The following is a 24,361-nucleotide window of genomic DNA, read 5'->3' on the forward strand; positions in this document are numbered from 1 at the left end:
ACTACCGAGAGCGAGGTCTCGTTACGTCACAGCGTGTGTTGCGGTGCTTCGCGGGAATTATGAAGGGGTTGGAAATTTCAATCTGTCCAGGTCTTAAAAGGGGTCTGGTTCACTCCTCAAACTGTGGGTTTTTGAGAGGAGATTAAGCTAGTACATTTGCCATTTGGAAAGAAGTCAGAGAGAAAACACATTTAGGTAGAATTAAGTTTAGATAGATTTAGTTACGGGGCTGCACAGTGGTGTAGTGGTTAGCACTTTCGCCTTGCAGCGAGAAGGTCCCTGGTTCGCATCCTGGCTTTCCCGGGATCTTTCTGCATGGAGTTTGCATGTTCTCCCTGTGCATGCGTGGGTTCTCTCCGGGTACTCCGGCTTCCTCCCACAGTCCAAAAATATGCTGAAGTTAATTGATCATTCTAAATTGCCCGTAGGTGTGAATGTGAGAGTGATTGTTTGTCTTTGTATGTGGCCCTGCGACAGACTGGCGACCTGTCTAGGGTGTCCCCTGCCTTCGCCCGAGTCAGCTGGGATAGGCTCCAGCCCCCCCGCGACCCTAGTGAGGATTAAGCGGTGTATAGATAATGGATGGATAGATTTAGTTACATTTCATACAGTAAATAACACTCATAGATACATACACATAGATTCACAAATACACAACACACATTCATTTATTCATAGAAACACACTACACATATAGTAGAATAGGTTATAGATAGGTACATAGAGAGAGTAGTTTGAGTGGCTGAAAGAGTGTGTTGTGAGTTGTGAGAGTGCAAGGTGTCTATCTGAGCCCTACCTCTCCAGAGGAGAAGACCCGCTCACATACTGGGCATCACCTCAAACTGTATCCAAACCTCTTCAGGATGGCCAAAAAATATCTCCTCATGCCAGCAACATCTGTGCCATGTGCGCGGGTCTTCTCCAAAGCTGGAGAGGTAATCAGTCACAAAAGAAACAGACTGAAACCATGCACTCCCTGGTTTACACTCCATTTATACTGCCACAATGGCAAAGTTGCAGAAGCACTGCTATTCACTTCCACATCACATAATACTTGTGTCCCACACAAAGTAGCACAAGCACTTTCCTGTCCCCCAGTACCTCAATACACACCATATGTATGTATATCAACGCACATACAGACACACAGACACACACACACACACACACACACACACACACACACACACACACACTTAAATATATTTATTTGTATACAAAAACATATATACATGCATGCAAACAAACATATATAACGTTTTAAAACGTTTATTGCAAGTACAAAGCAGTGTGAGACAAGCAGTCCTGAGGCTTTTTCAGTTTTGTCCGCTTAGATGCAGTTCTGACACAGAGCCAGCAGATGTCACTCTTCTGGTTGTGTCAAATGCTTCGAAGCAGTGTGTCATTCTTGAAGCAGTTGTGTCAAAGTGGTTCATTGCTTCATGAAGCTTCGATTTCACCATCACTAGTTTCAGACATCTCCTTAGTTGTTTTCTTTGCTTGATGCAGGCCAATATTTTGACCTTTCTGAGACAGATTAACATGCTTTCCATGAGCACAGGATATGTCTTCCAACCATAGACTGTATATAAAGATGGACGTCTGGCTCCAAAAATGAAGCCAACACGGAAGTGTCAAAAACTTGCAATATCACACCGTCCGCTAGGGCTGGCTCCAAAAAGCTCTGGCTCCATAGACCCGGGAAAGTCATGGGAGTCACGGGAAATTTCCATCCACTCAATCCATGCAGCCAACAGCAAGATCAGTACAGTATGGAATACCCCATAGTCAGCGTTATAACTCTCCAAAACAAAGAACTCTGCAGGTTTCTTCTTCCCCATTGATCGGAGGGTGGTACTGAAGTGCCATCTACTTGACCCCACTACTTTGGGTTGCCATACCGCGCTGAAGACCACTCGTTTCAGGAGCACCTCTGTACCACTGGGGAGGTTTTCCAACCTCGGCTGTTTAGAGGGTACAGGCTCCGCTATATTTTCCTGAGAAGTCTCTCGGAGATGCTGCTGCATGACCATCTTCAGCATGCTCCAGTCGTTGGAGGTCAGCGTGGCTGAGACGACTAGAGGCCTCAGCGTTTCACCCCCCTCCAGCTGACAGAAGCAGAGCTCACCTGTCTTGTACTTGAAAACGTAGCCCCAGGATCCAGGCATTCCGTAGGGTTTGAGAGGCCGTTCCTCCTCCAGAGACTCAGCCGGGGGCACCTGGGTCTGCTGGAGGTACAGCATGTTTCTCCTAGGACCTCGTAGTATCGAGGGCGTCTCATGGAAGATGGTGATGGGCGTCTCGCTGATGACCGGAGGCTCCAGACACAGCAGGGCCCTAGATTTGCCACCGCCGCTTGCTTGGGGAACCGCATACCCCCGGACATCCAACATTTTCTGAGCCATGGTGAGTTCTATTCAACGGTGTGGCCTATGGAGAGGCCTACTGCCCTTTATATATGAAGAAGCCCCCATACTCCTCTTCTCATTGGTTCTCATTCACCCTTCCCCTCACACCTCACTGGATGACCGTAGCGTGGGAATTTTATTATTATTGTTTCATAAATCATTTTTTAAATCGATCATTTCTGGCATTTTTAAATGCGTCATTTCCTTTTATTAAAAATAAAAAACTACAAATATGGTGGATGGGGTAGTGCTAAGGGAGGGACTCTATGATGTGGCAGTCTCTCACTGGAGACCTTAGGGCAATGTCCCACCCCTTGTGACGTGGCAGCTTCTGATTGGGACCTGTCAAAATTTGATGAGAAGTGTCCCATACTACTCTCTCATGGTGGTGGAAGCATCATACTATGGTTGCGTTTCTCAGCAGACGTGGAGAACAGTCAGAGGCAGTGAAGGATAATACAGAAAAAAACATAAAACAGCTTGTGATGATGCTTTACCTTTCAGTAAAATAACCTAAAGCATACAGTCCAGACAAAAATGTTACTTCATAGAAAAAAACTTTAATAGTCATGTCAACATATTCACAAACATAATTCACAAACAAATCAGATGATACAACACAAATATTATGATGACTAAGAAATATCCTTGCATACATCAATACCTGTATGGAAAAAAGAACCACAGCTATGAACAGCTGTTACACAGCTAGGGGATGAAACAAATCTAATCTTCACTGTCTTTAAAAATAAAGTTGTTGAGCCAAAAGTGTAAAGTTCCTTAAAAAACTAATTAAAATGTAATAACTTTATTTTTTAGTTAGTCTGTTTGGCGTTTAAATGACTGGTAATTGCAACACACAGACTTGAGTTCCACATGAAACAGCTGGAAAGTCAAACCCAGGGAGTGGTTGTGCTCTGTGGATATGGCATACATTCTAATAGAGAAGCAGAGACTGAAGCTCATATCACTGTAAACAACTTACTGTTGCTAAATGGCTTGATCTTGGTTCACGTACATTCATGACAGACAACACTAAACCTGCACAACAACTTGTGTTTTTCATTTGCTCAGATGGTTTAGCTGCTCAGTGGCACTCAAGAAATTCAAGCATGGTTGCCAACCAGCTTAAATGACTGATGTGAGCTATTGACAATGTGGATATTTAAAAAGAAAATTTTGCCCAACATCATAATGCACTACTCATTACGTTGCAGGGAAGACCGGCACACTTTTCTCAAGCTGTGTCATTTATATATAGTATGGCCAATGCAGAAATTATTTACTTATACACTGTCCAATTCCAATTAAATAATGCACTAATGATAGAATTTGCACTTTAACTGTGTATTTTATACAAAATAAAATTTTAATTTTGATTGAATCTATCTGCTGTCAACTGAAAAAAAAGTAATGTTTCACAGATCCAGTTGTTTAGATGCTACATTTTCCAGTACCTGTGATAAATTACAAAGGCAAACTCTATTCAAACTACAACATAACATATGCGTGTAGCGTACATAATCAATGATGTGATCAACAGTATGCTGGATCAGTTCCACAAAATAATAAGAAATCCAAAGAAGAACATCAAAATGACAAAACACACTCTGGAACATGGGGCACATCAATGTCTGTGTTTGGATTTTTCTTTTAGTGCTGCCTCAGCAGCAGAGGTTTATGAGGTGACAGCACAAGCTCATTTTTTGGAAGACTAATCATTACTGAATATGGCAGAGAAAATGCTGAGGAGAAAACTCAAAATGTTGTGTGACCAGTCCGAGATTTCAGGAAGTTCGACTGCTCACCAGAGACAAACTCAAATTTTGCCTTTTCTCAAATAGTTAGGAGATAGCTTTAGATTATTTTCCATTTAAAAAAAATTGCATCTCAGGTCTCTGTAAGTACTAAGACTTTCTGAATGGTACTAAATGTAAATAACAATAAGTACTTTTATTTCCTTATGCTTTAAATGTAAGGAAATAACCTGTACGGTATCCCGTGTAGACAATTTGTGCTTGTAATGTGCCAAAAAATCGAAATGGAAGAGATTCATTGTGGTGGATTTCCCTGAGAGGAGAAACATGACAAGTATCCTAAAGATTAATCAAACATTACAGACCACAGCAAACCAGGCAGAAGAAGGTTGCCTGAAACGGCTCTGGAAGTCAGCTCATTAAGGTACATTTTAACAGACAAACAAGGTAGTGTGAACTAAGACATAAGACATGCAACAGTGTGCTGATATTGTGGCTCTGGACGTAAAACTGTGGGACATATTACCTTCGATGTAAAATTTTTGAGGCCAGTTATACAAATCAAATCTCCAAAAAGCCAATAAAAATCATTCATTTATAAATACATTTCAGTCTGACCTTCAAGTTCGATGTTCAAACACATGCAAACTTGAATTTACATCAATAAATAATCTTAACAAAAAAAATTAGACAAAGCACACAGTCAAAGTAAGTTAATAGTTCATCATTTTCTGATGTGATCAGAAATGTTTCCCTTGAAGAACAACCATTCCTTCATTTCTGAACCTGCTGATCAAACCACCCAGCCACATCAGTCTTTGACTTGTTTCTTCCTATTAAAACTGCATTTCTATTTGATTTTTGATGTCAGCAGTCACATTAGCATTCATTTTGGAGTTTGTGTCCACCTGATGAATCTATGTTAAGTCTGATATTCTCCATCTTTTAACTTCTTTGTGGTCTCTATCAACTTCTGAGAAAATTACAATATTGTAGCTGCTAAATGCGCTATTGTGTTCCCCTCCAGTCTCCGACTGTGTTTGTGTGCTGCTGAGCTGGCAATGTTCGTTGCTTTATTTGATGTGTTTTGACAATACAGCTGCCCGGAAAAGACTAAAATGTTCAATATATAAATAATGGAAGTGGAGGTCGACTACAGAGTTGGTAGCTTTGTCATTACAAGTGGTCCTTTCCCCACAGCCATTTGATCAGTGTTCAGATTGGTAAACTGAGCTTTAAATTTAATATATGCATAAATGGTGTGAACATGCATTTAACACTGAAATGGTCCTTTACCAACTTACTGACATTCAGCCTTTGCTCATCACTAAATAAACAAAAAGCACATTTAAATATTTTAATTGATGGGATAAACAACACTCAAAATACAAATCCAGAATGGTTAATTTGGGGAGATTTTCTAAACCCCTTGATGCACAAAGTGAGAAAATTAATTGATTTTACTTCTTGTAATTCATTTAATGTGTCTAGTTTCAAATCAGGCAGTTTTCTTGGAAGCATGGCATTGTAAAGTTTCTCATACACACAGCACACATTTCCTGCTTACAAAGGCTAAATTAGACTATGACTACTTTTACATTTATGCTAGTTTTACATGTACACATAGAATTAAAAACGATCTGTAAAAAAAGGCAGATCCAAACCTTGCAAGCACTTTTTCTGTTGTTGCTTTATCAGTCAAAATTCACATACAATATCCTCCCATCATTCACGTGGAAATCACAACCATTAATTATTTCACTATACATGATGCCACTGTTCAGTCATTACACACTGGCATTTAAAAATGTAGAATTTAGAAAAGACAGGATAACAAAGCTTTGATTTACTCAAAGATATGGCAAAGTCATCTCGGAGTGATATCATTTTCATAACATCTCAAAAATGTAGTTTTGGTTCATTGCAAGAATTCTGGAAACCTGACAAAATATAAGCAACATGTTAAATGAAGCAGTTGACATCTGTGGACATGTCTAAAGCAGCAAATCTGAGACTCCTAGTTTGGTTCAATAGGTAAGAACAGAAGTTAGAACAGAAAAAAATACAGTGAAGTTCAAAAATTCACAACCAACATGACACACTTAAAAACACAAGGGTCTATGTTTGTCAGCATTCATTGAAAATGGTATCCAATTTGATGCTACACTTTCTTTTAGCAAGCACTGTAGTGCTGTCCTATGAAGGGATGCTGTGTGAGACATTGTCTCAAGTCTAATTTTTTATTCCGCAATGTACCAGCAACAGGCATCACCATGTGGTGGGGTTGTCTCTATGGTGAGACCAAACAACCAGCAGGAGTCACTACTGCAGCAACACAACTGACAACTCTCACTGGCTTCCCACCATGCAGACACATATGAAGCTGTTCTTCCCTTCCAGGCATCCACAGGTTTGCGGTCTTTACAGAATGTAGCCACCACAATATGAAAATAGCAGGCAGGTAATTCAGCCACACTGGGCATCATACTCATTTTATTTTCATCAAAGTTAGATTAATGCTGTGGTGGCAAGCACCTGAAAGAGGAACAGGTCTGCAGGTAGGACAACCATATGCTATTGCTCTAAATGTCCAACTATGCTATGGGTACCGAGTCCTGGTGTAAGAGGCCAGAGTATACCCCAGGGTATACTTCAGACTGTTTACACCTGTTGACACAAAGATGAAGTGTGTTAAACTCTTAATTTTTACCTAATTTAGTTTTTTTGTGTTTACAAAGAGGTATAGTCAGCAAGCAAATCATTATGAAAGAACATAACTAGAATATACTTGAGCTAATTATAATTAAAATAGTTCAAATCAAAAGGAAAAACTGAATTTAAAACAAAGAAAACTTTAAACAAAACATTATGAAAGAACATCCACGTTGGCTGGTGTTGCTTTCAATTGTTTCTGTACAACAGATTTCAGTATAATATCTCTTTATTGTCTTTGATTTGTACTTAAACTAAGATCGTCTTGATCTGTGTGCAACAGGCCAGATTAAACCCCCGGCCAAAGGATAGTTTAGCTCAGCCCAATTTATACCCTGGGGGCTGAATTAGCCTACCCCAGAATATATCCTTCCAGGCTACAGTACATCCCATGTAATATGAGATTACATCATCAAATCAACTTTATCTTAATTTAAGCACAAACTGATGAAATTAAATCAAACCTTTAAAGCAAAATAGGGCTGCATAGTGACTCGGTGGTTAGCACTGTTGCCCCGCAGCTAGAAGATCCCTGGTTCACGTCCCGGCCAGGGATCTTTCTGCATGGAGTTTGCATGTTCTCCCTGTGCATGCGTGGGTTTTCTCCAGTTACTCCAGATTCCTCCCACAGTCCAAAAAACATGCTGAGGTTAATTGGTGACTCTAAATTGGTTGTAGGTGTGAGTGTGATTGTTTAGCCCTGGGATAGACTGTTACCTGTCCAGGTATCCCCTGCCTTCATCCTAAATCAGCTGGGATAGACTCCAGCTCCCCAGCTACCCTAATGAGGATTAAGCGGTGTATAGATGATGGATGGATGGATGGATTTTAGGCAAAATATACCATGAGACATTGTGCTGATGTAATGGTTTATTTATGGAGCACAAATCAAGCCAATCTTAATTTAAGCTAAACACAAAGGTAACACAGATATTATACTGAAATCAGTTCTACAACAACTGAAATTAACAGCCAATGTTGATCTTCTTTGAAAATGTTTCGCTTACAGCATAATTTTATCAGTTACAGTTTTTCCTTTTGATTTGAACTATCTTAATTGTAATTAGCTCAAGGACATTCTAGTCATGTTCTTTCAGAATGATTTGCTTGCTGAGCATACCTCTGTTAAAAAAATAAATAAATAAATAAATGACTTAACAATTCAGAGTTTAACACGCTTCACCTCTGTGTCAACAGGTACTTTGGCTGGGGGTTAGTCTGGCCTGTTATACCCATATTAAACGAACCCTGGTGCGATATTTTAAATAACAGAGGATCGATAAGCTCCAATAGTAATGGTTCTAACGGTACTTTAGAAAGTAAGAAGATTGTTGTGTTACACATTCTGTCTGCTCACCATAAGACATGTATCTGACATGTAAGTGTCCATGATGCACTTCAGCTTTCTAGATCTAAAACAGAGTTCTGTCTGTTGCAGCCTGTAGTTCAGACAGACAGAACTCCTGGTGTCTGAGGGGCGGAGCCTCTCCATCACTCACCTGCAGCTCTGTGCAGCACAAACAGGTGACCAACGTTCAGTAGTCTGATTAAAGTTCACGACAGCTGATGCACAAAATGTTTGTTGCCACAAAAGTAACACGTTGTTTGCATGTCAGAGCAGAAACTGTGGAAACTTCCAGTCAAAGTTCATCACATACAGACGGAGAAACGCTCCGTTTGATTGCTGAGCTCATAGTTCATCCCTTACTAACCAGGTATGTTAGTCCACACTAACTAAACTGTGATTAAAAGGTAGCATTTGCCAACTGTTTGTTAAACTGTCTGTGTTCATAAATTCAGTCTGAAAGTCAGAGCATCATCTGATCTGTTGTTCAGAACTGAGCAGCAGGATGATTTGAGGGCTACAGACAAACTCTGACTTTATTTTCAGTTTCTCTGACTGAATATTGGTGTTGGTGGTAGAAGTACTTCAACTGTTTTCTTCACTATTAAAATCACACAGTAAAAATAGTGTATACAGTATAAAGTCCTGCATTCTTTTTATGCTCAAAAGTGAAGAGTGGAACAGGTTTTACCAGCACAATGTACTGACATTTACTTAATATCTGTTCAAGGTGGAGCTTTAAATTGTCATTTAATGCTGGACAGTATAATGAAACAGACTGCAGATTATTTTATTTTGTGAGTAAAACCTGTGACACTGTCTACAGTACTCTGACCATCTTTTAATTTAAATACAGTACGTATGAGAAAATTAAGCACTCTTTATTCTGTTCTTAATTTGTTTAGTTTTTTTCTCTTTAAGAAACAGAACAAACCAACAGAAACAATCGAAAAGTACAGAAAAAAATACCATTAAAGTACTGGATCTATAAGCAGTATCAGTTAAAGTAGTAGTACTGTTAAAATCTTTACGATGCCCATCCCTACTTCTGACACTGCATGTGACTCCACGTGTCTGATGATAGCACTGGGCAGGCAGCATGTGACAATTTTTGAACGTTTCTGAACTAAGAATCTTGTGGTCACTCACTTGACACAGTGATCCAGTCAGCTATGTGGAAGAGAGGTTTTCACCAATACACACCCAGGGAAAACCTACCCAGACAAGACATACATGTTTTCATTTACAAAAAAGGAGAGCCTTCATCTGAGAGGGACCTGAACACAGCCGAACCCAAACCCAGAGAGAGAACAGAAACATCAGCAATATAATAATAACAATAATGAGCCATTCTAAACTAACAGAAATTCAGCTCTGTTTCTACCTTTTGTAAAAAATATCAGACATGAATGAATGATGACAATGATACTGAGCTTGCTCTGGTACATTCAGATGAACTCAGGAATTGGACATACTGACAGTACAATACAACACATGGCAGTAAAATTAGACCCTACTTAATCTAATAAAACTGAGGATGATTTGGAGTCCAACTGAGGCACCAGGTTGGGATTTTGCTCTTCCTCAGCACTGAGCAGACCCATAAAGAGCTCTAGTGTGGAGGTGTTTTAATCCCTCTCAAGTTTAGTTTTCTCACACAACTACTTCTGTCCTTTCGCATGAACAAGTCCAACACATGCACAGGTAACCTCTAATGAAATCCTTTTTACTTCCACACCTTCTAGAAAACATCTGTACACACATTTGCCTTTAGACTTGGTCGGACAGCACTCAAATACTAATTCCTTGTGTACCGGGGCTTTAAAGTTGTCCACACTCATTCTGTTTGCTTTTCAAAACTCAGTCACAAAGGTCATGTTTTCCTGGGCATGATACCCATGCTTGCTCAGTCTGAAACTCTGGTTCAATATTATGACACACAGCTTACAACAACTGTGCAACTGTACTTGTAGTGCTGCTACAATAATTAACAATATAAATAAGATTTTTTTTCATCTTGCCAAACAAAGCAAACTGCTCTAAACTGCTCTAAACAATGTAGCATTCATGCTTTCTAAGAACAGAGTCTATTAAATGTCAAAAGGGTCACGGTGAAGCGTTGACATTTGGGCAGCAACAGCTTTAATGGCCTCATTATTCACATGTTTAAGAAATTCAGTTACATAAAACCGAACATTCAAAATCAGCAAAATATTCCAATTTGATTAAGAAAACATGGTAAAAAAGCTCTACATGGTTTAGTGTATATAAAGGGGCATGTGCACAATTTGGATTTGAAATGCCCTGCCTGAGGGACCCCATCCAGAAACATGTTGTCTGCTACTGTGAGGTCTGGAAAAGAAACACAGGTAAATATGGAAAAATAATCACTACGCTAGTGTTCCTCTCAGTTGATGAAGGGAAGCAGTTACCAAATACTGTTAGGACTAATGCATTTTCCTCTACATTTAAAACTATATATCCACAAAGTGTTATAATACAGAGCTAATGCATTTACAGACAATTAGTCCAATGCTGAGAACAGTCCAGTTCCTCTCCCCCAGAAGGAGGGTGGGGGGTGCAAGTCTCAACTCATTGCCGAGCCTTATATCAACTGGTTGGATTAGGGTGGGGTGAGCAGGTGGGGACAGGAAGAGCTGCAAAGCAACCACCCATGGGTCAGGCTGTTGTCACCATGGTAACCCTGATATGGTGCAGCAAGGGAGGATCTGAAATGCAGACGAGAGTCTGGATGATTATGGTTTTCATCCTAAAACAAAACAGTGAATGAAAATAGTGTCTGGCTTTATTTAGAAGCGCTAGAAGTGCTGGCTGCAAGAACTACAGACAGCATCGTGTTCAGGTGTTTGAAGCAAAGGAAAAGAACATTTTATTTTTAGTTTTGTTGAGAGAAAGAGAAGTCTGTATACATTTAATTCAGACGGAGTCTTTATCAGATACTGGGTAAGTACTTACTTGTTCATTTCATTAGTTTTTAGTTTCCTGGAATTAAGATGTACAAGTGACCTTCAGATAAGATGGACCCATGGTGTGTGGGTTAGCTTTCACTCCTGCCCTTTGCTCTTTAAATTTTTTACAACTTATTGCAACTGCCATAACTTTATTTTTGAGTGTGGAGCCTGCCTAAGGAAACTGAGGGCTATAACATGTACTGTACCTCTAATTCCATGAACAAGTGGTTCCTTCCCTGAGAGAAGGTACAGGGGACATCAGTTAGAACATCACGAGAGCTAATCGTATCAGCACACTTCACAGATCAACACACTACTGTACAGCTGTTGTTGTTATGCTGCTTTACATCACTGTTTGTTCATATCTTCTCAGACCCAATGTCAAAAACATTATTCGTTCAGCTGACAGGCTGCATATCAAGCTTTCAAGTCTTCCTCATCTACACACATGGACAAAATTGTTGGTACCCCTCGGTTAATGAAAGAAAAACCCACAATGGTCACAGAAATAATTCGAATCTGACAAAAGTAATTATAAATAAAAATTATATGAAAATTAACCAATGAAAATCAGATGTTGATTTTAAGCCGTGGTTCAACAGAATTATTTTAAAAAATAAACTCATGAAACAGGCCTGGACAAAAATGATGGTACCCCTAGAAAAGACTGAAAATAATGTGACCACAGGGACATGTTCAATCAAGGTGTGTTCTCTAATTAGCATCACAGGTGTCTACAAACTTGTAATCAGTCAGTCGGCCTATTTATAGGGTTACAAGTAGTCACTGTGCTGTTTGGTGACATGGTGTGTACCACACTAAACATGGACCAGAGGAAGCGAAGGAGTGACTTGTCTCAGGAGATTAGAAAGAAAATTATAGACAAGCATGTTAAAGGTAAAGGCTGTAAGACCATCTCCAAGCAGCTAGACGTTCCTGTGACTACAGTTGCACATATTATTCAGAAATTTAAGATCCATGGGACTGTAGCTAACCTCCCTGGATGTGGCCGCAGGAGGAAAATTGATGACAAATAGAAGAGACGGATAATACAAATGGTAACAAAAGAGCCCAGAACAACCTCTAAAGACATCAAAGGTGAACTCCAAGGTCAAGGTACATCAGTGTCAGATCAGACCATCCGTCGTTGTTTGAGCCAAAGTGGACTTCATGGGAGACGACCAAGGAGGACACCATTGTTGAAAACAAATCATAAAAAAGCCAGACTGGAATTTGCCAAACTGCATGTTGACAAGCCACAAAGCTTCTGGGAGAATGTCCTATGGACAGACGAGACAAAACTGGAACTTTTTGGCACATCAGCTCTATGTTCACAGACGCAAAAATGAAGCATATCAAGAAAAGAACACTGTCCCTACTGTGAAACATAGATGAGGCTCTGTTATATTCTGGGGCTGCTTTGCTGCATCTGGCACAGGGTGTCTTGAATCTGTGCAGGGTACAATGAAATCTCATGACTATCAAGGTATTCTAGAGAGAAATCAGTCGCAGGTCATGGGTCTTGCGAAAGGATAATGAGTCAAAACACACAGCTAAAAACAGCCAAGAATGGCTAAGAGGAAAACATTGGACTATTCTGAAGTGGCCTTCTATGAGCCCTGATCTAAATCCTATTGAAAATCTGTGGAAGGAGCTGAAACATGCTGTCTGGAGAAGGCACTCTTCAAACCTGAGACAACTGGAGCAGTCTGCTCATGAGGAGTGGGCCAAAATTACTGCTGAGAGGTGCAGAAGTCTCATTGACTGTTATAGAAATCATTTGATTGCAGTGATTACCTCAAAAGGTTGTGCAACAAAATATTAAGTTAAGGGTACCATCATTTTTGTCCAGGCCTGTTTCATTTTATTTTTAAAAATAATTCTGTTGAACCACGGTTCAAAAGCAATGTCTGATTTTCATTGGTTAATTACTTTTGTCAGGTTCAAATTATTTCTGTGACCATTGTGGGTTTTTCTTTCATTAACCGAGGAGTACCAACAATTTTGTCCACGTGTGTATGCAGTGACAGTAAAGCTGGTTCAGGGATCTTCAAAACACAATGTGCAAACGTTTTAGACACTTTAATCCTGGCCCACAAAGGCCTAATCTAAACAACACAGACAATCTATTACATGATTGATTAAAAAACTGTGGCAAGTTCTCCAAGATGGTAAACAAACTACCTGCCAATTTGAAAAACTGCCAGTGTACATAGCAGAACTGGTGCTGTGGTAAAGACAAAGAGTGATTACACCAAATACTGATCTGGTCTAGTTTTTCTCTTGTATGTATCTTCTCTTTTTATAGAGTTCACTGATATTCCATGTATTGTTTATTTATCCTCACATTCCTTTTAGTGAGTAAACTGGCACAGTGCATTGGTGAGTACTGCTGTCTCGCAGTAAAAATGATCTAGGGTCTTTCTGCATGGAATTTGCATGTTCTCTCTGTTCCCTAATTGGATTTTCTCTGGGTGTTCAGCTTCCTCCCACAACCCAAAGATATGCAGGTAAGGTTAACTGGCGACTTTAAATTAAATACCAAAAACTTTAAATTAACAAATTTCCCCTTGGGGATTAATAAAGTATTTCTATTATATTCTATATTGCATTCTATAAATAACTCATAGATGTTAGGGTGAAGGCTGTCTGTTCTGTGTCAGCTCTGTCTATGCAGAGTGTAGTCAGACCCTGTGATTCTAAAAAGCATAAGCAGGTACGGCTATTGGATGGTTTGGGCATCTATCTGTTAACTAAACTGACCTAAATCAGAACCTCGACTGAGGCTCAAGCCGCTTAAACTCAGAGCCCAACCAGCCACATCCAGCAGCAGAGAATTGGAGGGGAAATCAAAGACTCCAAATCCTGTGGCCAAAGTCCTGACAGAAGAAAGAGTGGCCCACCATCAATGCAGACCTTGTTAGTCTCCTACAGGGGCTAAAGGAATATGTATTAAGAAAACTGGAGAGAATGGGAGACATTATCTTCAACTGTGGAGCAGAGAGACTTGGGCTGAAACATGAGAGCAAAAGGGCAGGAGAATTAGTAGCCAAGCCCAAATCTAGGAGGGAGCAAGAAATAGAAAGACTGGTAAGGAAAAAATGCAGTCAAGAAAGCGGTGGAGGAAAGCCACCAGAGGAAGACAGGGTAGGCCTTGAACTAGTACAAGCACAGATAAAACTCTGCAGTGGTCTTGACAGTTACCAAAGCAACGCAAGAAAATAGAATGGGCAAGAGAAAACTTCATTCTCCAGGAGAAGAGTGGCATCATGAAATCATCAATTACAGAGCTGCAAGAACACCTGAAGGACACCTACTCTGACAATATGATGTACTAACTGGCTGCACTCCCAGAGGACATAACACCAATCTACCCTCCTAAGCATGAGATGGTTACAAGGCCCCCCACCTGGAGTGAGATGGAGAAAATTGGACAAAAGGCAATGATGCCATAAGCTCTAAGGCCAAATGGTATCCCATACAAGCTCTAAAAGAACACCCGGGAGTCTTGAGGTATCTCTGGAGGCTGATGCAAGTGGCATGGGGAAAAGGGGTAGTTCCGAGGGAATGGTGAAGAGCAGGGGGCATATTGATTTCCAAGGAAAAGAACTCCTCAACCATCCACCAGTTCTGCCAGATCAGCCTCCTGAATGTGGAGGGGAAAATATTTTTTGGTGTCTCAACCTTCCTGCAGAACAACAACTTCATCAATACAGCAGTGTAGAAAGCTGGGATTCCCATGATGTCGGGAACACGTTAGTTCATCTGGCATCAGATTCAGACTGCCAACAGGGAGAACATGTGGTATTCCTATATCTTGCCAATGAATTTGGGTCTGTGCCCCATTTTTTCAGGTTCCAGGGAGCACCACAAAATTGGTCAAAGCCTACTTCTAGGATATTCAGTTCTGTGTGACAACTTCAGATGCCACAATCTCCTGGCAGCTTCTGGAAAAAGGAATAATGGTAAGTTGTACCATCTCTCCCGTGGTATTCACAGTGACAATGGAACTGATCATTTGTGCATCAAGATGGGTCATGGGAGGTGAACATCTGAAGAGTGGACTGTTTCTCCCACAAATCAGAGCTTACACGGACGGCATGACTACTCTGACAACAACATCTGGCCTATTGGACAAGCCTCAGTGAAACGAATGGGCAAGAATGGAAATTAAACCAAGCAAGTCCCATAGCATTTCCATTGTGAAAGGCCTGCTAACTGATGAAAGATTATTCATCAACAACCAGCCAATACCAACCATTCTTGATAGGCCAATGAAAAGTCTTGGCAATGGTACACTGCAGAACTCAAGGACAAGGAGCAGTTAGAGCAACTCTAACAAGAAACCATCAATGGCCTGAAACGGATCAACAACACTGCCTTCCTAGGAATGTTGAAACTTTGGTGCTTTCAGTTAGGTCTTTTGCCTTGTCTCATGTGGCCAATCACCATTTACAATGGTGCTGCAGATGGGTTACTTGCGTTACAACTTTTAATCAGATTAATCATGATGATGGATTAATCTGCATTAACGCGTTAATTTTGACAGCCCTAATTCTTACGTACTTTGTTAAGCATCTTTAAGGGTCTTGAAAAGTGTTACACAAGTATGTGGTGTTGCTATTAACAGCCATTTTGATCAAATTCAAGAAAGCTCTTATTTTAATTCCTAAGCCAAATGATAACACTAAGTATTATGCAGAGATTTAAAGTATACTATGTGTCAGTTTGGAGATAGATTCTGCATCTGGGTTAATACGTATAGTAATTGTGTTGAATTTGCATGTGTAAACATCCCTTTTAAATATGGAGCTGCATGTTTAGATGAGCTTTCCTTCTTGTTTACATGTGTTTGAGCAGTGTTATTAATGCAGATCACCACACATTTACTTGTGAGCAGGGTGCTGGGCATTGTGCTCATAGTTGATGTATATACTAATTGCAACATGTTTTTTTTTTATAACTGGACTAATTTGAAGTGCACCTTTCAAATGACTGAGCAGTATCTTACCACGATACTGGCTCATTGCGTTCTTCAGTCTCTTCCTGAGTGTGTGCTCTTCTAGGTTGACCATCTTCCTCTGGACACATACAGGAGCACAAAAGCCACATTTATTTTTATTTGTTGTCAACAGTGTGCTGTTCTCCTTAACAATATTACTGCACACTGAAAGTGGAAGAAATCATCATTACAGTGGACTAACTTCTGGTATTATTGGTGGATTTTAGTTTAAATAGCAGTGTTTTGAAGTCAACGTAAATGTCAAAATATTCGTCTTCATCTACACACACTATGTAAATACTAGCAGGTAGAAAAAAAATACAGAGTACAAAATTAAACACCCATGCAAATTATGACCACCTCTCAGTAACTGCATTATTTCCAACTTAAACAGTAGAATATAACTCTGATGAACCATCAGAAACAAATACTTCAGATGGATTATGTTGAAAATACACACCTCAAAATAGAAGCTCATTGCAACTAAAGTGATTACTGACATACAAGTTAGAAAACCTGTGATCCCTGAAACAAAATTGAGTATAAAACTGTGATTTCTAGTTAGCCTAACTACATAAACATGGCTTATAAAGTAAGCTGTGGAGACCAAAACTTCATCAGTTTTGGACTGATGGGCTGCAGGTGCAAATGATTTTCCACATGGAAAAGAATTGCCAGAGGAACTAAAAAATCTGATTGTACGTTTGGTGCAAGTCTGATCTGGATTACCTCAGTAAAGGCATAGTCCCAATGGGGAAGCTGAAGGTTGAAGTGCGATGATATGGGACTGCATGAATGCAAAAGGTTTTGGGGATATAACATTTAACCCTTTGATGCACAACATGGGTCAAGAGATACCCATTTTCCATTGAATATAGGCCACTTCTGACTCATGTGTCATCAACAAAAGGATGGACATACAAAGTGATGAAAAATAATATATTTGAATTTCAGTAATGACTTCTGTTGCACTGAGATCAGTTACTATTGTGGGCCTACATTTTTATCATAGTATATCCAAACTGTAAGTTTTTAATTTGACATAAAAGCATATACTCTATTATACGACTTAGAAATAATACAATTACTGAAAGGTGATAGAACTGTGAATCATTTGACTTTTAAGTGATATTGCACAGTGGTGTTCTCAATTATACTGCATACTATAGCAGGTATCTCCTACATGTGGCATAACTTTAAAGTGAGAGTCTAGGTATCAGCCCAAATTTCAAAACATGCATATGAATCTGGTCTAAGGCAAGACTCAGTGGGACTGCAAAACAAACAAGCAAGCAAGCAAGCAAGCAAACAAACAGAAAGCTCCCTATTCGTTTTAATGAAAATACAAGGGGTGTGGTAAAAGAAGCACATTTCACACCCAGCTGTGGGTTAGGCAGAGCAGATACCAGCCTTTAGTTTACCACTACTGCCGTGATCAGTGAGTTCTTGGGAAAATGTGACAGTCACAACACATTTTTGCTAAATACAGCTGGAGCACTGACATCAAAAGTAAATTGAATCCACTCTGCTCTTCTTCTTCTGAGGCAGGGAGCTGATGCTCTAGTCTGTCAGCCAACACCACCTGGTGCTTAGATTTGAGCTTTAACATTACACAAGCATGTATGTGCTTGTGTGAACAAAATGTTGGTTAGGGTTCTAAAGCTGTGGCTGAAGATGCTTACCAATGCTCTGAAAATTTTAAAACATCTTAAACAAGTTCTGTTTTGCAATTTATTTCAAAAAGGTGAACTTTCACATATTCTATATTCATTACAACTAAAATGAAACAATTCAAACTTTTTTTTTTTTTAGACAATGATGGCTTATAGTTCATGAAAATGAGAAATGTAGTTTCTTAAATTCTTAAAATATTTCTTAAGATCAATTAAAAAAAAGGATTTACAATACACAAATGCTCAACTTCTGAAAAGCATAGCATTTATACACTCAATACTTAATTGGGACTTCTTTACTAAAAATTATAGTACAAAAAAGATAAAAAAAAAAAAACAGTGCATCATGGAGGTGATCAGCCTGTAGCCTTGCTGAGGTGTTACTGAAGCCCAGGTTACTGTGACAACAGCCTTCATCTGTATTTTTGGGTCAACTGTTTCTCATCTTCCTCTTGACAACATCCCATATGGAGTTCTAGTCAGGAGAGTTGGAGGAAACTTCACATTGGACTTCAAAGATGCTGAATTCTGGTGCCTCTCCACTCTTCCTCCATACTCTAAAACCTTGATTTCCAAATAAATGCAAAGAGGACTTTTGTCCACTGAGCATCAGTTCACTTCTTTTTCTCCTCAACCCTGGTAATATGTTGTCTCTGGTTCAGGAGTAGCTTGATATTAGGAATGTGACACTTGTAGCTTCTTTCCTGAAGACATTGTACTCTGTGGCTCTTGATGCACCGACACTAGCCTCAGTCCTTGCGACGCTCTCCAAGTTTTTGAATTAACTTTTTTTTGACAATCCTCCCAAGGCTATGCTCATCCCTGCTGCTTATGCACCTTTTCCTACCACACTTTTCTCTTACCTTCCGTTCTTCATTAATATGGTTCAATACAGCACTCTGCCAAGAGCCAACCTCTTTAGCAACGACCTTCTGTGGTCTACCTTCAAGTTTAAGACTGTTGATCTGTGTAGTAAATTAGACGGAGAGATAAACAGTATTTATACTGTTTGAACAGCAATTTACTCAAACTCAAAATGATATACTCCAATATTTGTAAATAGCAAATTTCTGATTTTCATGAACTACAAGCCACAATCATTGAAATTAAAACAAAAAAAGTTTGAAATGTCGATCGAGTGCAATGAATCTAGAATATATACATTTCCATTTTGGTAGATAACTGATGGAGAATGTTAAACTTCTTCACAATCTTCTTAATGAAGTTTTGAGATGCACTAATACATACAGAGTGATGCTGAACACTGTGAGTACACAAGTCAACAAAATATATACGTGATCTTTTTAGACATTCTAAAGCGGAAATGTTACATATCATGCCTTTCTTTTATTGTATTCATGATTAGGGTTTTATGATTGCATTAAAACTGAAGTGTAGCTCAGTGATCGTCTCCTTCTCCTTTGACTGGATGGATGGAAAAGTCATGTCACTTCACGTCTGAGAGAATAGCTAGATCAGTTAAGAGCAACTGCTGAATAAAATGTAGTAACAAAGCCAAGATATTTCACATTGTGTGGATGACATATTTTTCTTACCACAGGTGTTTCCCTCTACATCGTCTAGGAGATTGGCTGTAGAGTTGGCTGTGCCCAATCTGGAAAGGAGCTCAGTTAAGAACACCAGGCGTCCTGCCTCGCAAGCCAGATCAATCTCACAAATCATGAATGTAGGCGAATGAATCCCAGTTATGAAGGTCGATACAGGGCTGGTGATATATGCAAGCTTTAAAAAACCTGAGCAATAATGAAGTCCTTGTGTAGATAATCATGGTATTGCTTACCTTGATATGGATTTCACTTATCCACCAGCAGTAAATAAACAAACAGCAATAAGGCAAAACAATATGGACGTTATGTTGCTTGTTGTTATGTCCATGGAGGACTAGAATGTGTAAAGCTATATGTTACAAATTAATTACAAGATGTTACTGAAGTGAATTTATTTGCCGAGTTAAAGGTAAAGTCAGTGATTAGAACCTGTTCTTTGTCAAATTCAGTGAATATCTTCCAATCCATGAGCTGTCTGTTTTGTGTGTGTGCTGAAATTAAATATTTTGTTTATTTAGCTGTAAATGGCAAACAAAAAGTGGAAGGACTGATGCACACACTATTTCAGCATGTGAAATGCATATTCAAGATTATCCCTAAATCTGGCACATTTATCTAAATGTGTCATTCAATCTCAAATCATCACATTTTTGGAATACTTTCTGCTTAAACATCTCTGATTTGCCTGAACATTTTTTAAATCACAAATTATTGATATTTAAAATTATATCTGTGAAATTTTAGCTTGATATAGCAAATACTTTGAGATTGAAATTTTTAAAAACTGTTGGTCGACCTAATTTTTCCACACATTACAATTTGAGGCAATGTTTAAATGACAATATCTCACTTTGCTTTTTTTTCATATTTAAACTCAAACATAATCAGAGACAATTTGATATGCTTGTCAAACATTGCGGATTCTGTATCAATTACATGATTAGAAATACCAGTGAAAATTTAAAGTTTTTTTTTAATCTTAAATAGTTCATTAGATAGTGAGGTCCATGCATGGCCTCAAATTTCAATGCATAAATAACATGTTTTTAAACAAAGTTCTACTTTGAAAAGTATTTGGTTTATCAAGGTAGAATTTTACAGATACCATTTTTTTCAATATTCATAGTTAACGATAGAAACTGTTTCAAACAAGTCCGAGATGGTTGTGCAGAGGGCCTCTGATGATTTGAAATGGAATGACCCAAATATATTATTTATATTATTTATAATAATGTATAAGTAGCTAAATATTAACAATGTCTCTCTGCAATCACAGACTGCACCTTTAAAGCATTTACACTTTAAGTAGTTTTTTTCCATACTGGTACTACTAATCAGTAACATTACAAGAGAAGCTTTATTTTGTGTTTTTCAAAGTTTTTAACAGGCTTTTGATCTCTCATGGCCTTGGTACAGGTCGTGTTATAGTCTCAGAACACCACCATGCAGAAGTCTTTTGATTGAAAAATTGGTGTGTTCTGCACTGCACAGTACACACAATTTCAAGTCTGATGACCTCTTGCTCTGTCCATTTGGCTACTTTACAACCTCAAAACAAAAAAAGACTGCTAGCTTGATTACGCAATCAAGGTTGCATCAAGGATACGAGTGATGTTTCAGGAGCGTCCTCCTTTTTGTCTTTCTCCTCTTTGTTTTTTCAGAAAATGCTCTGGCAATTTCAAACAGCTTCTTTCGTGTTGCTAAAAATGAGAAGACATTATAGGCCATTAACTACACTAGCCTTGAAGAACAATGCAGTTATTTGTGAAATAGCAAGAGTATTATAAATCAGCAAACTTACATTTTCCCATGTGTTTGAGTTTGTCTCTGAACAGCGCGTCATCTGAGATGGCCTCCATTGAAGTGGCAAAGTACTGCTCTCCTGTACAAAGACACAACAGCACTGCCACACCGTACACTTATGTACATGCACATGTCAGACCTATCAGGCACAAGTATTTATAGTGTGATGTCTGCAGCACAAATGCTTGACACAACCAACAAGTATCACAGTGAATGCATAGATGCACAGGCCAGTATTCAGTAGAATTTAGTGTGCAAAGACAGTTGCAAATAGGTTAGCAGAGGAAGCTTGATGAGTGATATCTACCTGTGGAACTCTCCATGCTAGATGAATGATTGGACTTTGATTTCTTTGATTCATACTTCAAGCGATCTAAAAACAGAGAGCAGATGTTATGACCACTGATGTGTGGAATCAAGATGTGAGGAGCTCTGGTATATGGGTGTAGTGACCCAGCTTCTAAACCTCCACACCAGTTCATCTTTACCAGTTTCTGCTGAGAGAGGAAAAAGTTTCAAGCTTTAATTCATTGTCGCACTTAAGTTTGAATTTCAGAATAGCTAAACTGTAGTATTTTTACCATTGACACATTTCATTGTATTGAACTTTCTCTCATCAAATGTGTGTCTTGGTAGTGAAATGTCCATTGACTTACAGGCAAATTATATTTATTGGGCTGTTGCTGTTGTTCATTCATCCAAAACTAAAAAGATGTGAAGTGGGAACACTTCACAGCAAAAAAAAAAAAAAAACGCCCTAAGCTTCAGCTAGGCTATGATCATAGGGTGAGAGATGGCAAATGGAGACATACAGAATTAATTTTGTCCAAGTAAAGAACAGCACAGAACTGCACATGACAAAAAACAAACAGCGGCTTTCCAGAACTAGTAACATTTCTAAGGGCTAGAATGTGCAAGGCAAAGAAATTTATGTGCACCGGAATACCTGATATTGCATGAATTTACATGTCTGTAGTGACACACTAAGTACCAGGTCTTTTTTTTTTTTTCAAACCCTTGCTAAAAACTGGGATTACACATTCTATCTGTAGGGATCTGCACACACTCAGAATTGACATTGTATCAGCACAACAAGGCACCATTAATTCCAGCAAGGGGTGTTTCTAAAGGGTTCCATCCTTGCGCAATAACAGGTCCATTTGTCCTCCATCCAAAAGTGTGCTTAACATGTTTGATAACTGGATAAACAAATATACAATGCATGATTTTTCCTACTTTTGTGTGAACAAAAAACAACAGAAATATTTGTGTATTTTCTGTTTTCATATTCAAATCATTAACTATAAAAAAAGTTCAAGAACTGACACAGGACTTTGTGGACTAGTGCCAGTGGAACTGCCTCCAGATCAACTCACGGAAGACTGAAGAGCTGTTGGTGGACTTCCGCAGGCGCAGTTACACTCCCCCAACATCGGTGAACATCCAGGGCATGGACATTGACAGAGTGGACTCATACACGTACCTGGGTGTTCATCTGAACAATAAACTGGACTGGTCAGACCACACTACAGCACTTTACAGAAAGGATCAGAGCAGACTCTATCTACTAAGGAGACTGAAGTCTTTTGGGGTGCAGTGGGAGCTCCTAAAGATTTTTTATGACTCTGTGTTGGCATCAGCCATCTGACATGGAATGGTCTGCTGGGGAAGCAGCATCTCAGCTGCTGACAAAAGGAAACTTGATGAGCTGATCAAGAAGGCCAGCTCTGTCCTGGGGAGCCCCCTGGACCCATTGCAGGTGGTGGGAGAAAGGAGGATGTTGGACAGGGTCTCCCACCCCATGCATGACACTCTGAGGGCACTGGACAGCTCCTTCAGTGACAGACTGTCACCCCAGGTGTATGAAGGAACATTACCGCAGGTCCTTCCTTCCTGCTGGTATCAGACTCTAATCAGCACTGCTCCCAACAGACCACACACACGCTCACTTAAGAAAGTTAGTAAACTGTCATGTCCAAATACACCTAAGTGCAATTCATTTGTGTAAATATTCTTAAATTTGTGTTGTTAGTATCCTTGTGTTCTTCAGTTTTCTTATTTATATTGTATATATAGTGTATATATCTTATCTCTTTAATTCATAGATGTGTTCTCTTGATCTTTCTTACTGTCTGCTGCCGTGACGTTGCAAATTTCCCCTTGTGGGAATAATAAAGGATATTCTAGATATGTTGACGACACCCAGGTCAAAAACACAGCCCAAGAAATAGATGCCTTCACAGAATATATCAACTTGGTGGACAGCAACTTTGAGTGAACAAGGAAAAAAACAACAACAAAGGAAAACCTGACTTACGGACCATTCGGCCAGAGTGTCCAAAAGACTTATAAGGATACCAGTGTAGTTCACATCTAGCAATACTTTGAGACAAAAACTAGTTCACCCTAAGGATGAAACACATACTTGGGCTGAGCAATGTTCTATAGTTGAATACAATGAAGAGTGCACAGAATTTTATATTGGGTAATTATAAACGGCAACCGTAAAGTGTAAATTGAAAATTATACTACTATTACTGATAGTGCTTATTTAATACAGTCCTTTAATAGTACTTGTATGGGTTAACTCCATTTGTTTTTAAGAGGAAAAAAAGAACTGGCATTGTTTTATGCTCTCTTATGGTTACATTTTTCCTTTCATTTTTTCACATTTTAAAAAAATATTTTGACTGTTGATTGTTTTATTTAAGAAAGACAAGATTGTGGGTACTTCTATCACTGCCAACACTACAGTTTGTTAGAGGGTAAAAAAAGCAAGGAAGATTTTGCCTTCAGCCCTCAAATCACGAATCCCCTTTACACTGCAAACTCTGAAACAAAAATTTTGAACGACAGTTAAAAATGATGCCCTGACCACTTCAGATTAAATTTGTGAACATATATAGCAAAACCATCCGCTGAGCAATAATTATTTTTAAGGATTAAATCAATGTTCATATAATTTCCCTAACTCAGTGTGTGGGCTTCAGGATATGAGCATACATAACATATCTTAGGCAACTGGATCAAGTCCCTGAATTAACCAAAGAAAAACTGTGCATTGCTCTATCTGTATGTGATGAACTTTCTGAGAGCGACAGATGTGCAAGAAAACATTTAT

General features: G+C 39.1%; 1 protein-coding gene across 6 annotated transcripts in view; it reads right to left on the bottom strand.

The window, feature by feature from the left end:
• Positions 1-5,508: 5,508 nt before the first annotated feature.
• Positions 5,509-24,361, bottom strand: part of cuedc1b (CUE domain containing 1b) — a 36,931-nt gene continuing 18,078 nt past the window's right edge. For 2 of the 6 annotated variants that reach the window (XM_023283803.3, XM_035954443.2), the window contains exons 6-12: positions 21,548-21,613; positions 21,239-21,319; positions 21,044-21,137; positions 19,426-19,484; positions 16,206-16,275; positions 11,401-11,430; positions 5,509-10,951 (exon numbers count right to left, since the gene is read on the bottom strand). In XM_023283803.3, coding sequence (XP_023139571.2) covers positions 11,403-11,430; positions 16,206-16,275; positions 19,426-19,484; positions 21,044-21,137; positions 21,239-21,319; positions 21,548-21,613 — 398 coding nt within the window. In that variant the 3' untranslated portion in view covers positions 5,509-10,951; positions 11,401-11,402. Of the gene's footprint in view, positions 10,952-11,400; positions 11,431-16,178; positions 16,276-19,425; positions 19,485-21,043; positions 21,138-21,238; positions 21,320-21,547; positions 21,614-24,361 lie in introns of all 6 variants that reach the window. The other 4 variants (XR_008602373.1, XM_023283800.3, XM_023283799.3 and 1 more) reach the window with 4 other exon arrangements.

The sequence above is a fragment of the Amphiprion ocellaris genome, chromosome 7 (genome assembly GCF_022539595.1).
Source record: "Amphiprion ocellaris isolate individual 3 ecotype Okinawa chromosome 7, ASM2253959v1, whole genome shotgun sequence".
NCBI lineage: Eukaryota > Metazoa > Chordata > Actinopteri > Pomacentridae > Amphiprion > Amphiprion ocellaris.